The following is a 16,582-nucleotide window of genomic DNA, read 5'->3' as shown; positions in this document are numbered from 1 at the left end:
CACATAATAGTTCTCATGGACCACATGAAAAATGTGCATAATGTTCATTTGAAAATGTCTTTATGAACAATAGCCTATGTATGTCTTTGTTAATATGTACTTATGTAGGTCCTTAACAGCACCACGCTAACTTGCTCGCCTATCGGTTCGTTCAGGTGTGGCTCAGGGGCTTTAGTAATCAGCTATTTTAGCTGCTATACATGGAATATGGGTACGGAAATATTTAATATTGCTAATGTTAAACGTTATTTTAAATCATCATTAAGTATTTTATATGTTTTTTTTTTTAATGGGACTGTGTACAAATGGAACCAAATGGACCCTAATGGGTCCATTTGGTTCCATTTGTACACTCTGTCTCCTTTTTATGAGACTGTGTTGTCAGAGCTAGGCATACTATACAGAGAAGCTGACAGACGGGCTGACAGACGGTCTGACAGACGGACAGACAGACAGGTGAAACAGAGAGAGTCAGTAGAATTATCTGGCCCAGGACTTTTCCACTTAATCCTGTCAGTCACTCAGCATGGCAGTGCTCTGTAGGGAAGCCATATTAGATTTTCTTGCAGGCTAAATGCACAGTGGACAGACACCACACACACACACACACACAGCAGCCCGCTAATCAGGTCACCTGTTATACAACGCTGCACGTCGGGGACCAGCCACACAAACCAACACACACACACACACACACACACACACACACACACACACACACATGCTTACGTACACAGACATGCCTCACACAGGCAGGGGTTTACCCCGCTCTCTGACACGTACATGTAGAACAGCATACACATTACACACACACATGCAAGAGGACACACAAGCTTTGATAATGCATGGGTGCACGTACGTGTGTGTGTGCGTGTGTGTGTGTGTGTGTGTGTGTGTGTGTGTGTGTGTCTCTCTCTCACACAGGTAATGAGATGAGTCAACTGTGTGTGTTTGTACAACATGCAGCCAATCAGCAACTAAACAGAATAGACAGGAAATGGACACAAATATTACAATCATCAGATTAGTTTGCAATAAAATAGAACAGGTCCAAACAGTATGACATTACCAGTGTAGTGGCATGTGACTGCAGTATTAGGGGTGTCAATTATCTTATAAAAATCAAGATTTAAATACAAATCTAATAGAATTTGAATGCAATTTTGGATACCAACAACATTCTGTTTGGTTCCTCCCCGTTAACACCAAGGTAAGGATTATTTGCTTTGTCAATCACATCCTGTCTACTCTTTATGGAAAATGGATGTGTGAGTTTGACTCTCTGCATATTGTGCTTGTTTTTTACAAGCACCACTCAACCCATCATCATATAATTGATCCTCACTACTGTTGATAACATTTCTTTCCTACTGTGTCTCATAGGAGGGCTGTGGGCAGTTCAGAAACTCGTCCACCAGTGACATCATCGTTAGGCAGATCTTTTTTTAAAACAAGATTTAAAAAAAATATATATTATTTATATATAATATTTGTAATATCGTGAGGACGATGGTTTCCATTCTCACATTGCACCTTTTCAGGAGTAGAAAGAAAGCCTGCCGTTTCTATTGGTATTCCCCATCGATGACCATGAGACACAGACCGAGTAGGAAAACAATGTGCTATTTCATCATGATCATTAGTCAGGACCAATTATATGAAGACATACTAGCGTCGTGTCCAGGGGGTGTACTTGTACATCAAGCTGCCTCACGCTACAGAAACAGGAGATAGGCTCCTGCCCTATGGGCCCTTCTCTTGACTCTTGAAGTGGGCGGTCGCATTTGATGTAAAGAGAAGTCAGTGGCGGCGCGACCCATGTTGCAGCGGCTCAGTACTCTTTGTACACCTTCCATTTCGCTGTATAAGTATCTGATACTCTGTACAATGACAATAAATTGAATCTATCTATCTATCTATCTCATGGCTCAGGAGGGCTACTTACTTTTTTTTTTTTAATTATATGAAGAGAGGTTGAAAAGTGGTGTGAGGTGGTCCTTTCTGGGCGGGAACCCCTGTTGGTGTTTTAAGCATTATGTTATACTTTAGCTATTGAAAAATAGCAGATCTACAAGCTCATAGCGCGGCACACGGTGCCACGCTATGAGCTTGTAGATCTGCTATTTTTGAAAAGTCTTGAAATCTTGAGTGCCAATCTTTGAATATATATTCATTCAGAGCGAACGTTTTTGACTCATATCTTTGCTTCTGGGGGAGGTCCCTGGAACAACATATTTTCAAATGGGGGTCGGCGGCCAATTACATATATTTTTGGGGGTCCTTCACATGAACATTTTTAAAAAACACTGACATAGAAACATGGGGTCAGGATTTAGAAAACATTGTTAACAGCAGCAGCATCCAAAGTTGTGTCCCGCCCACAGGCAGATCAACAGCAGCATCAGCAGCAACAGCTGCCACAGGCAGCTAGCTAGCTACATGAGGCTACATGAGCCAATATGGCTTTCAGAGCAACGTAAGCCAGTGCACCATTAAATAAATACCCATGACTTGAAATGTATATTTAAAGCATATCGGTAGGCCTAGTAGTAGTAGTAACTACAGTACATAAAAATTATTTAAAATAATAATTAATGATGCATTGACTTCCTATTTGAAGCATGCTTTAGGACTGATTCAAGCTTTATGGGATTATAGTATAATGGTATGGGGCTGGTGGATGGGCGAGTGACCACCGCAATGAAAGAGGGAACATTATTAAGATCTTGAAAGGTTAGAGAGGAAGTTCAGATTCAGCGAGAGAGAAGGGAGGAGAGAGTACAGACAAGAGAGTTGGACAGAGTGAGGGGAAAAACAGGGATAGAAGTCCAGTCCAGTTAATATACTTTCCTGGGCAACACATTATTGGAACACTTGTTCAATGGCAGTGAATTAGTTAAAGATTTAGACAGACGGGGAGAGGAGACCCCCGTTACTGAACAAACACTCTGACTCTGTGGCAATGATTACTATCACAATATAGAGCTTATAATCTTTCAACAAAGAACCTTGTTTTTACTTTTAACCAAGAAAATGTCACTTAGCCTAACTTTAACGCTAGTGTTTTTCATGAACTGTTCTAACACTCTCACTTCCAGAGGTAGGAGTGAAATGTGTTTAAATTTAAACTCTCCTTGAACATTACTTCACAAGTACCGTCATAGAAAAGACCAACAAGAGGCTGTTAAAGGACCACTTCACCACTTTTCAACCTATCTTCATATAAAAGGTCCTCACTAATAATCATGATAAAATGGCACGATTCTTTTCTACTCAGTCTGTGTCTCATAGGAGGTCTGTGGGCAGTTTAGAAACCGTCCTCCAGTGACATTAGGCAGATTTCTTTTTTAAACAAGATTTGTTTTTACAAAAATGTTTAGATTTTCATTATCGTGAGAACGATGGCTTCCATTTTCGCATTGCAACTTTTCAGGACTAGAAAGCCTGCAGTTTCTATTAGCTTGTATTCCCAATCGATGATGTCACTGGAGAACGGTTTCTGAACTGCCCACAGCCCTCCTATGAGACACAGACAGAGTAGAAACAAATAGCGCCATTTTTTCATGAGTATTAGTGAGGACCTATTATATGAAGATAGGTGAAGTGGTCCTTTAAGCTAAACCTGTGTATTGAACAGGCCTACTATCCCAAAATAACCCTGGCTAGCTCACGACTATTGTACTGCAGAGGGAAAAGGTCAAATCCACTAGCAAATCCGACTGAATAGGATGATTCCAACCTTATCATCAGCATCAGCTTAGAAACAGTATGCTCTTCCACAACACAACCCCAACCATTCCAAAGTTATTATAAAGAAAATAATAAAATATATAATAATATAATAAAGATACATTCCAGTGTTGATTGTGACAGCAAGTTTTGATTTGGTCTTTTCAATAAAATGTCACTTAGTTTGTCATATTTTAGTCATCTGAAAGGTTTTAGTTTGTCTTGTTTTAGTCAAATAAATGTACAGTTGGTTTAGTCGACAAATTCATTTTGGCCGGCCTTGATGGTCTCGTAATGGCAGATTTTAAAATAGTTTGCAACTTTGCATGCTGAAAATAGCCGATCTACAAGCTCACAACGCAGCACAGCTTGTAGATCTGCTATTTTCAGAGTGCAACACCCGAGCGCATCCAGTTTTAGTTCTACTGGATCTCTTCACCACTAGTCCCTCCTTAACATTTAGTCTAGTTTGTATTTGTTGTCAAAGTTCAATATTTTTAGTCTTAGTTTTTATTTAGTTTATCAGTGTAGCACGATTTTTTTTTACATGCAAACAAATGTGAATTTTCCTATTGGAATAAAGTCCAAACCTTAAACAAAGAAATAAATCCCCTTTAGGATTAAACAAGTGAAAACGTTTACAATAAGTCCATTAACATTATCCAAATGAATTCCTTTTATAATTATTATTTTTTGGAAAAAATAGCCAATTTAACACCGAGGTGCCCGCAATGTTTAGGTGCCCACTCTTCCTGCACCCTTTTGAAATGTGAAATGCCACCAAATCTGTAATCCTTTTCCATTCTGCTTCTCATATGGGCCATGTGAAAAATAATGATTCAACTTGTGACAACTGATGCTTTTATTGTGAAGGCAAAGGTTTCTGAACGTCTGCATCCTGCATATTTCCGCGTGCTGAAAATAGCCGATCTACAAGCTCACAACGTGTTGCGGAGGCAGCGCATTGTGAGCTTGCAGATCAGCTATATTCAGCACGCAACACAGGCTCCTCGGTGCAAAATCAACAGTGTAAGGGACAGTATGTCGGAACGCGGTATTGATAAGCTATGAGCTTTTTTATGTTTAATCCAACAACAAGTTTACCTCAGCGGGGCTACGTCAGGGCTACGTGGATGAGTGAGCAGAGTTGTGAGCTGTGCGCACCACGGCAGAGACAGATTACATTAATTTGGTGTTGTGCTTTTAGCAGGACTTTTGGCTTTGTGCAGTGTTTTAATGAGCGAGTTCCGTACGTACCGCAAATACACTAGTTAAAGTGAAAAACGATTTGTCGATTTTCTTTTTTTGACAGCGATTTCGATTTAAATTCGATTAATCGTGCAGCCCTCATTTTTCGTTGTTTCAGTCGACGAAATCAACACCGATTCTACATTGTGCTACTGACTAGCTGTATCAGTGTCTGCTTGACTGTATGGCACAGTATACAGTATGCGTTTTTTTCCATTATTGGGCCGTGTCTGCAGTGCACACAAACTACATTTCCCATGTGGGCCAATGAAGATTTGAATGTAATTAGATGAACACAGAAAGAGAGAGAGAGAAAAAGGAGATTGAGTGTGTGTGCGTGTGCGTGTGTGCGTGTGTGCGTGTGGACTCTGAAAGACAGACAGGGTCAACTGAGAAAGGGGCGAGAGAGAAGGAGGGAGGGGATGAAAAGAGATGATGGATAAAGGGTAGGAAAGCCAAAGACAGGGAGAGAATGAGAGTCGGAACTTCATTATGAATTGTCTGTGATGATCATGCCTCTGGCTCCATTAACCCTGGGTTCAAACAGAAACAACAAGCTAACAAACAGACGCTCTACACACACGCACAGTCACACACATTAACACAGGCTCTCTCTCATATCACCCATGGTGGCTGGCAACCAAACAGGTTTCTCAATGAAGATAAGAGTTCTTTAACCAACACATGGTTAATTCGGTTTCTGTTGTACTATTGTGCCATTATGAGATTATGTGAATACTCTCTTAAAGGACTTTAGTTTTTTTTCAACCAAGGTTCATGTTTTAGGTTGTTAGTATGTTACTAGAGAAAGTAAAAATATGTTAATATATGTTTCATTTTAGCGATTTTAGCTATGTTTGGGGGGGGGGCATTCCAACATGGGGCTAAAGGGGGAGGTGACAATTTGACATATTGAGCCTACAACTCTACCTTCACATTCAGTAGATCCCATGATCTTTTGTGGCCAGATGTAATTTCCTGGGCTCTAGTACGACTATAGTAAATATTAATAAAGAAATCGCCATAAAAACATTGTAATAAAATGGGCATGTTGGAATGCCCCTACCCCCATAAGTCCTTATTAAGTTGTTGCACAAGTGTTCCTTGATAAATCAGACCAATGTTCTTTTTTTTTTTACGATCCAGTGCTTTCTCTGTTCACATCTGAGATGTGACATGCCACCATGATCCAAGCTAAACACTTGTACAGTTGTATAGTTGTATGTATCCAGGTGACTCTTGATAGACAGCTTTGTGCTGTTCTGTCTGTGTGTAGTTCTGAGTTACTGAAAGTGCACGTCAGACATTCCCCCTCCCCCCTCCGGTCAAAAATAGCTAAAATCGCTAAAATGAAAGAAAGCAGCGAATGAAAAAATAATAATACTCATCTTTTACTTTCTCTAATAATCTAAAACATGAACAAAGTTGTCCTTTAAGGCTGCTGATGAAACACCAATAACGCTCAGATCTATGTTGATCACATTTTATTACAACCAAGTAATTAAAAACGTGATTCCCATTTAAACAGCCTCATATTGTATATTGTGGTCATTAATGTACGACTATGAAGCAACTGTTTATAAGTTAGCAATGCGTTTTCATGTTTGTTTGTTTGCATGCCCCAAGACATGCGATTCATAGCCCAGTTAACTTGCATTGAACATTTATGTGTTATGTGCGGAAAAAGATGCCTTGTTTAAGCTGTTGTCTCTGTGATATAACATGTAGAGTTCTCCTTGTTTAAGCTGTTGTCTCTGTGATATAACATGTAGAGTCCTCCTTGTTTAAGCTGTTGTCTCTGTGATATAACATGTAGAGTCCTCCTTGTTTAAGCTGTTGTCTCTGTGATATAACATGTAGAGTCCTCCTTGTTTAAGCTGTTGTCTCTGTGATATAACATGTAGAGGCCTCCAACCCTCTTTCTGTAGCTCAGTGATGTAAATAGGTTTTCAATGTAATGAGTCCCGGGATGCAGGGATGGTCTTTTAGATGAGTCCCACTTCAACAACGTTAGGAGTCACATTTTGCCACAGCTCAAATTGCTCCCATTTAATATGGTTATATTCATGTAGAAAACAGAAGAAAAAATTATTATAACTAAAGCTAGCAAAATAAACTAGAATAAAAAAACAGTACAGTAGTGCATCCAGTGGATGCAGAGGTCGTTGTTTTATTGCGTCCCTTAACTATAAACTGCGTTTTGGGATGCAAAATGCACCCTATTTTAATCTCTGGTAGCTCTCTCCATACTGGTCCTGAGTCAGAATTGAAAATGCATTACATGCTAAGAAGACTGATTAAGTCCTAACCTTATTAAGTTGTTGCACAAGTGTCCCGTGATAAATCAGACCAATGTTCTTTTCTTTTCTTTTTTATGATCCAGTGCTTTCTCTGTTCACATCTGAGATGTGACATGCCACCAATCCATGATCCAAGCTAAACACTCAAGTTTTATGTATCCAGGTGACTCTTGATAGACAGCTTTGTGCTGTTCTGTCTGTCTGTAGTTCTGAGTTTACTGAAAGTGCACAACGTCAAACAATATTCCTTTCAAAGCCATTCTTCTGTCTTTTTCAGTCACACAGTGAGTTTCCTTCTCGCTCTCACTCTCTGTCTGTCAGTCCCTTTGCTTCTCTTCATCTCACTCAGGCAGTTTTTAATATTTTATGTTGCTTAGTTCAATTTTTATAACATGCATTTGTCTTGTATTATCCTTCATGTCCCCTCCATTTGTCTTACAACAAAATACCATCAGTCACACAGCTCTCCATGTCTGCCTGTTTCTTTCCATGAACACACAGTGGCAGAGTGACACTACACAGGCATGACTCAACAGCAGAACACACAGTGGCAGAGTGACACTACACAGGCATGACTCAACAGCAGAACACACAGTGGCAGAGTGACACTACACAGGCATGACTAAACATGAACACACAGTGGCAGAGTGACACTACATGCATGACTTAACAGCAGAACACACAGTGGCAGAGTGACACTACATGCATGACTTAACAGCAGAACACACAGTGGCAGAGTGACACTACACAGCCATGACTAAACACCATAACACACAGTGGCAGAGTGACACTACACAGGCATGACTAAACATGAACACACAGTGGCAGAGTGACACTACACAGGCATGACTAAACATGAACACACAGTGGCAGAGTGACACTACACAGGCATGACTAAACATGAACACACAGTGGCAGAGTGACACTACACAGGCATGACTAAACATGAACACACAGTGGCAGAGTGACACTACACAGGCATGACTAAACAGCAGAACACACAGTGGCAGAGTGACACTACACAGCCATGACTAAACATGAACACACAGTGGCAGAGTGACACTACACAGGCATGACTAAACAGCATAACAGATTTGAACAGGTCAGACTCAGAATACAAGGAAATGTGATGTACACAGAGCAAAGGAGAGTGCTTTCATTGTGATAGAACCAACAACAAACAAGACACATTTAAGATAATTTAAAAAAAGATATTAAATCAAAGAGTAAAAGGCATAAGGACAGCATGCATGACAGACCATCTGACACATAATACATGCTTGTTATGTTGCACTTTTACATTTCAATGGTACTCAAAAGTATATTTTGGATAATAAAACGTGTGAATTTCAAGCTCCAAAACTCCCACCTCCCAATGATACCACATGACATGACCCCCTCTTCCCTCTCACTCTCACTCTCACACACACACACACACACACACACACACACACACACACACACACACACACACACACACACACACACACACACACACACACACACACACACACACACACACACACACACACACACACACACACACACACACACACACACACACACACACACACACACACACACACACACACACACACACACACACACACACACACACACACACACACACGAGCCAGGGGGAGCCGATTTGCTCAGACACTGACGTAAAATTCTTCCATTCATTGTCAATGGGAATTTAATATTTGTGTGGGGAGAAAATAGACACTAAGCCGATTTGCTCAGACACATGACATAAATTCTATATTCATTGTCAATGGGAATTGAATGTTTGTGTAGGCCGAAAATAGCCGATTTGCTCAGACACATACTGTAAATTATCCATTCATTGTCAATGGGAATTGAAAATCTACACTAATAGCTGAATATAGGAGGGGATAGCACCCCTCAAAACATTGCCTTGCAGCAATCCCACAATGTTTCTTCAGGAACCGTATATTCTAGAATCTGTACATTATTTCCGATATTAGATTATAACACACACAGATAGGCACACAGACAGGGGCAAAAACATTATCTGTACCCCTGGCCTTGTGGAAATAACAAATACATTGTTTCTTCTTGTTTAACAAAGTTTCCCATCCCTACACATTTACTACGGAAACTAGGTTACATCCCCTATATTGTGCCCAATGCATGTCTAGTACCGACCCACCCTCTTTGAACTCCTTTGTGCCCCTTCCCAGCACAGGATACCCCACCAGAAGCCTCCTGACCTCTGGCCCTCCACCATTTTCATCTCAGCTTTTCTACCATCTGTATCATTTTCAGTGAAGGTGTACGACTCTTGTACCGTAAATTATTTTTGTGCAGCTTTTACGTTCCAATCCCAGCGGATTGGAGGCCTGCCTTCACTTCTGTGTATTCCCTATGCCATTTGCCTCTCAATTCCAACCATCTGTTTTGACGAGGCAAAACAAAATGACTTGTGGGAGTGGACTGCCCACTTCCCTTGAAAGAAAACAGCTTTCTCTCCCGAGCATCCCTTACGCCGTTTCACTCTCTGCTTTCCTACTGTCTGTACAATATAAAAAAGAGTGAATGTTGTCCATCTACTTCTTAATAAAAGAAGAGAACCCAATTTCCCTAGAGCTTTCTTTCATAGACTATAGGTCAGAACACAAAATGGGTCAGTGGCCTACTTCTGGTAGGGTCCCCAGCAGTGATATGCTGGTTCCAGAGTCAGGCAATACATTTGTAATGAAGCCTCAACTGAAAGGTTTAAACCTCTGGAAGACCGGGGGGGGGGGGGGGGGGGGGGGGGGCTAGCTAAGCCTCAGGCCATCGCCATTCATGGTATTACAGTATGTTGATTAAAACACATACAGTGGCATTTCCCTGGCTTATTATATAAGTTACAAACATTGTGAATTTTGCTCAGCAAGTCCCTGTGTAATAATAATTGACTAATTATTACTATTGTTAAAGAGAGTCACTGGAGATATGACCTAAATAGGCCTAATATTTTTGTTAAAGGGATATTTCACTTTCAAATAAAACTTATCGTCTACTCAGGCTTATGTGAACACCCCAGACGTTTTTTTTAACCCTTAACCCGCCACGATTAATTGATATTATCGTTATTATATTGCCAGGATTTCCCCCCGTTCAACCCTTATTTTGAAGGGACAAAAATCAGAGACCGGATGTTATTATATCCCGTTGTCGGACCGGATGTTGATCTCTCGTTGGATGATGAGAAAGCCTCATCGCGACCATTACAGAGTCTACTATGGGCCATGGAATAAACCTCGTTTTGACCAGAAATTGCCACCTGGGACAAGGAATTGTAGATAAAAGCGATTGAAAGCAACAGATTGAACAGGCGTGGGAGTGCGTGCGCAATCCAAGATGGAAAAAACTGAAAAAAACGGGCATTTTCGATGAATCTATCATGGTTAAAATGGAGTTTGAAGTTATAATGGGTTTGTATAGGAAGGGGGCGTGGCAGCTAAAATGAATATCAAATATCTAATTACTGAATGAAGCAACTTAAAGGCATAGTGAAACGGAAATGGTGGACATTTTATTTTGAAGTTTCAGACGGTTTCAAGTTGAAACACCGCTCTGATCTGAAGTTTCTGAACCAATCAGAGCGTCGCATCCCTTCAGGCGATGGGACGGTATCCAACACACTATTGTGTGTTGGATTTAAGGTGCCACTTTTCTCCTCAAACTGACAAATGAATCTTTAAGTTGAAGGTCCGAAATGCAATGCCACTCATCTTGCTGACTGACAGCATAACACCTCCTGCCGATGGCCCGGCCAGGGAGCGAGGGATCTGACCATGATGACAAACTGTCCTGATATGGAGCGTCAGCCATGGCTTAATTTGCGACATTGTCCTGAACCAATCTCATTAATAAATGAATACCTAATGAAAGAGGACATGAAAGGAACGTCTCCGCCACACACACACACACACACACACACACACACACACACACACACACACACACACACACACACACACACACACACACACACACACACACACACACACACACACACACACACACACACACACACACACACACACACACACACACACACACACACACACACACACACACACACACACACATCAATGAAAATAGCTGTATTCCAGGAATAGGTGATCTCAACCAATACAAATGGTTTGGGAACACGGCCCTCGCTCAAATAGAGGCCCTGCAAGCGAATATCTGAGGGGTGGATGACGTCTCTGCACAATGCTCGCCGCTCGCGCTACGCCAGGGCAGTCTGGTTATGAACACACACACACACACGTATTTTAACCCATTTAGACCCGAGGACGATTCTACAAATGTCTTCTAAATCCTGACAGTTTTCTGAAAAACCCATGTTTCTATGTCAGTCGTTCTCAAACATTTTCATGTCAAGGACCCCCAAGATTCATTGTATGTAATTGGCCGCCGACCCCCATCTGAAAATATGTTGTTCCAGGGATCCCCCAGAAGCAAAGATTTGAGTTAAAAAACGTTCACTCTGAAAGAATATATATCCAAAGATTTGCACCACATTTTCACGATTTTTCTAAAATAGCAGATCTACAAGCTCGTATTGCGGCACTCGTTGAGCTTGTAGATCTGCTATTTTTAAATAGCTAAAGTATAACAGAATGCTTTAAAACACCAAAAGGGATGCCCATCCAGAATGGGTTAATGACTTTTCATCGCTGGCAGTCAGCGTGACAGTTCCTCTGTCATTGTATGACCCCAGGTACACATGACCTCTTTAATTTAGCAGGAATTTTCAAGCAGAAGAAAGAAATTCAGCAGTGCAACAATCATCAACGAATACAACTGGGGAAAAAAAGAAAAGCCCACACCTACTTAGAATCTCAAGCAACAGCAAACTTAAGATATATTTTTAGCACATGCAGCTTGCTTGTACTGTGGAAATCAGTGAGTGCATTAGTGGTGCTCGCGGTAAGGGGCAGCAGCACATGATATTCTGTAGCCATTCCAAGTAGTTTTCCCATATATACTATCTGGAACTGAATCTTCCCCAAGGGCAGTGTACGTACACTGGGGCCTGATTGAATAATCCAATAACATGGATGTCATGTGTGTGTGACCCAATCCGTGCAGGGAACATTTCCCCCACTGAGTGAGGCCTGGATTTAGAACCGGCTCCCTATGCAAGGCCAGGCCATGGTGCTTAACTTTGATGAGGTGTGGAGCATGCTCAACATCTGACCCCTGATCACTCTGTACCGGAAAGAGTAGCTTGATGTCGTCACTGCGATGGAATTTGAACGGGTGTGAAATCGAGCTGTAAGCATATCTGTTGGCGCGCACACAGTCTCACACACAGTCTCACACACACACAGTCACAGTCACACACAGTCAGTCAGTCAGTCAGTCAGTCAGTCAGTCACACACACACACACACACACCCTGCAGCTGAGGTTACAGCTGTTTGACAACAACCAAAAGGTCCATTTTAAAACTGCCCTCTAAATTCCCCTCTTCGCTGTCCCAGCTAATGGGTCTGAATCGCAAAGGCAAGATTATACTATATACATTCTGAATCACTGTCTGAAATAGCCAGTAACTACTGCTGAGCAAGATGTACAACATCTTGTGCCATCATCAGCACACATGAAGAATCAATGAAGCAATGAAAAAGGACACCCCAAAATTAAAAGAATTGCCTTGGTCACTGATGAATCTCTCGTATCTATCCAAAATGCATCAATGGACTTAAGATATGCCGGGCCCAGATAGACGTTGCATAGCAGTGAGCACATCACAGTGGATCTGCTCATTGAGGAAAAACAGAGCATCCATTCACAAGGTAACAGCTCCTGGCTCCACGACACACTGGACCGAATCAGGTCACATTGCTCTCAGACACGCCGAGCAAAGCAAGGCATTGCCTTATTGCCAAATGTCAATTATGTTCCCCCTTTCTCTACCAATTTAGTCGTACACAGTCGTCGCCAATTCCTGAATTCCCCACACACTGTGTTGTCTTATCACCGCTTTTCCACTGGTTCACCTGCAAGGATGGAGCTTCACCGGGTCGACTCGACATAGCAAGCCGCGTGAGATATTACTCCTTCAACACCCCCTGCTAACAGGTGCCCCGAGGGCCTAATCTGTACATAGGAGTCACTGGTGCAGTGGTCCAACTCCCCGTCCCGTTTCCCTCCGGTGAACATGGCCAATTATGCTGGCATGGACACCCGGTCCCAGCCGACGGCACCGGAGGATTCAAGCCCATACTGTTTGATTAATTGAATACTTTATTAAATGGATCCCTGGCTAATAGCACTTTGAGATTTTCTCAAATGCAAAGTGCATTTTAAATAAAATGAATCCATTATTACAGTATTATGTAATAAGCCTTCTATATCTGACTTAGTCCATTACAATTGCCCTCTATAACTAAACAAAATGTATAACTGTAACACCAAAATGTATAACTGTAACACCGTATATATTTCATTTATTTTATTTTTATTTTTATTTTATTCAAGGGGGACAATGCCCATTGCAAGTTGATGATGTAATTTGTCCATGTGTGGTCCAGCCGTATGGAATGCATGTGCTAATAAAAAACAACAAAATGCTATATAATAAAGGTTAATAATCAAAACAATATTTGAAATATGTTTTAATTAGCATATGCACTCCATAAGTCCATAAGGCTGGAACACACATGGATGAGAGTTGTCCACCTTCAGTAAAAAAGATATTAGGAGGTGTTTGTTTGTTGTTGGGTTTTTTTTTGGGGGGGGGTTGTTATAGAGCGTCGCAGCCCCGCCTCCTACCCTGGCCCAGGAAATGAAACCCAATGCATTATTCTCATAGACATTTCGTAAAGTATTTATTTAAAGACGGTTACGCCGCGGACAAAGCCAACTCGAGTCGTGACAACTCATGACAACACAAACAATATTTTGGACCAAACAAATAATTAGAAAGAAGAAAAAAACGGCAGGTTACAACACTTTTTTTGTTGTTTTTCTTCTTTCTAATTATTTGTTTGGTCCAAAATATTGTTTGTGTTGTCATGAGTTGTCACGACTCGAGTTGGCTTTGTCCGCGGCGTAACCGTCTTTAAATAAATACTTTACGAAATGTCTATGAGAATAATGCATTGGGTTTCATTTCCTGGGCCAGGGTAGGAGGCGGGGCTGCGACGCTCTATAGAGGGCAATTATAATGTATTAAGGCATATACAGTAATGCTTATTAGCAAGGGATCCTTTTAACATTTGCAAAAAGTACAGTAGGTACAGTTATGCAATAACAAGCTAAACGTAATCGTATAACGCAAAAAGCCCTGAAGGATTGTTTCCATTGTGGTCCCATGTATTCAATTCTCCACGGTAGTGAATAGGAAGTGTGGCCCTGTGTCACCTGAGCGCCCATTGCATCATGAGTGATATGAAGGCGGTCTGCAAGGCGTCTCTATTGTTAGTGCAAATACAAGAATGCCATACAGTTACAGTACATACTGTACATGCACATGTAACACCTTGGTTTCTTTCTCATTCACGGCTCAACAGGTTTTTTTTTCCCATTTCCCCAAAGAGCACATGAGAGATGAGTGGTGGAGGCAGAGGGGCAGAGTACTCAAGGGTAAAAGACGATGCCACGCATCAAGCCATTGAAGAATCTCTCACTCCCCAACCGTCTTCAGAATAAAGAACAAAGGCCCCTGTCAAGGGTCAAGGCTTCACTCAAGTCACTTTCACAATTCTCTCTTCATTTACTCACTTATACACACACTTGCTTACTCTCATGCAGAGTAGAATCCTCAGTGTTAATTCGTCCATTTGCAACTCTGAATGAAATTAGCACTCAGGATATTACAGTGAACCCTCCACCTCCTGCCGTCACTCTACATTCTCTCACACACACACACACACACTTCTGTGGCAGCACTCCAGACCACCACCTTTCCCACATCGCCATCACCCAAAAAAAATGTCGCCTTACGTTCAAAGTCAGAGTCGTCATCGTCGTCGTCATCTTCTCCATTGGACTCTGTCTGCATCGGCTCCCCATCGAACATCACTTTGCCTTTGACAGCACCACCACCACCCGCTCCATCCTGGTTTCTGGTGTCTCGCAAACGGGTGAAGTACTGTACGGCGAAATCCACCAGGTCCGACGGCCGTTGCCGGAGCACCTCCACGGTGTAGCCCTGCAGCAGCTCCGTCAGGCCCACAGGTATCTCGATACTCATGGCTGGGCTCGCTGGGTTGGTGTGAGACTTGAGCGGCGATTGGAGTCTACAGAAGGGGGGGGAGGAGGGGTATTTGGATGGAAGAGGGAAGGAGATAAATCATTTGAGTGTTGCATGTGTGGCATAACTGTGTTGAATGCATGAAAGGACTGGGGACCAAAACATTGTGGGCTCTTGGTGAATCTGTCCACCTCAGTAGAGGGGGCAGCACCTGGTAAATATGGGCACCAAAACAGAGTGGGCACTTGGTAAATAATCTGTGCACCAACACAGAGTGGGCACCGGGAATACTGGGCACAAAAACGGAATGGGCCCCTGGGAAGTCTGGGCACCAAAACAGAGTGGGCACTGGGAATTCTTTGTACGTGAAGATTTAAACATTATGTTTATTTTATTGCGCATTCTATATTCCAGACTGTCTGTCTGTCAACGATGATTATTCTATATACAAAAATATGTAAAACAAGCTCACAACGTGCCAAAAATAAGTGTTAGGTCTACTCTATATATATTCTGATAATACTTATTCCTATATATAGTGTTTGTTCAGTATCAGGGGTCAACCCTGTCTCTCCAGCTCATTAATAAACAGAAAATACAATTTCAGCCCGGGATACCAATTGTATCCAATCAGGAGAGAGAACACACACAGGATACAGGATGAACAAGTGAAATTGGAAGTGATATGAATTCGTACAAACTGCCAATGTTGTCATTTTATGCAACATGATTTCTGCCTGTAAATCGTTGATCATACATATACAATCAGATTGGACTTTTCTGTTTGGATGTAAGGGCTGTCAACTTGTCAAGGCCAGAAAGTCGTTTTTTACCACTCAGTACCCGCATAACTTCCGGGTATGATGATGTCACTCGCATACCCTCTATATTGGACATTAGGCTAATCATGAATCTATGGTACTCAGGTACTGTCTTTAATCACGCTTTGTTTTTACAGGAATTTCCATCCTAGTTCACAAGTGGTCATATCATCATTATACAGATGTAATTGCACTCCCAGGAGGAAGAAAAGTAGTGCTCACTCAGTCTTCCCCCAATATCAGGGGACTCCTCACCCCAAA

At 41.8% G+C, this 16,582-nt stretch overlaps 1 protein-coding gene across 1 annotated transcript in view; it reads right to left on the bottom strand.

The window, feature by feature from the left end:
- Positions 1 to 16,582, bottom strand: part of prkar2aa (protein kinase, cAMP-dependent, regulatory, type II, alpha A) — a gene marked incomplete at its 3' end in the record, with an annotated part of 66,914 nt that overhangs the window by 48,666 nt on the left and 1,666 nt on the right. Inside the window, exon 2 of the mRNA XM_079515186.1 lies at positions 15,251 to 15,546. Coding sequence (XP_079371312.1) covers positions 15,251 to 15,500 — 250 coding nt within the window. The 5' untranslated portion in view covers positions 15,501 to 15,546. The remainder of the gene's footprint in view (positions 1 to 15,250; positions 15,547 to 16,582) is intronic.

Source organism: Electrona antarctica, assembly GCF_951216825.1.
Source record: "Electrona antarctica genome assembly, chromosome: 2".
Lineage (NCBI taxonomy): Eukaryota > Metazoa > Chordata > Actinopteri > Myctophiformes > Myctophidae > Electrona > Electrona antarctica.
Note: the sequence above shows the minus strand (reverse complement) of the source record. Positions and strands in the feature narration are given on the sequence as shown.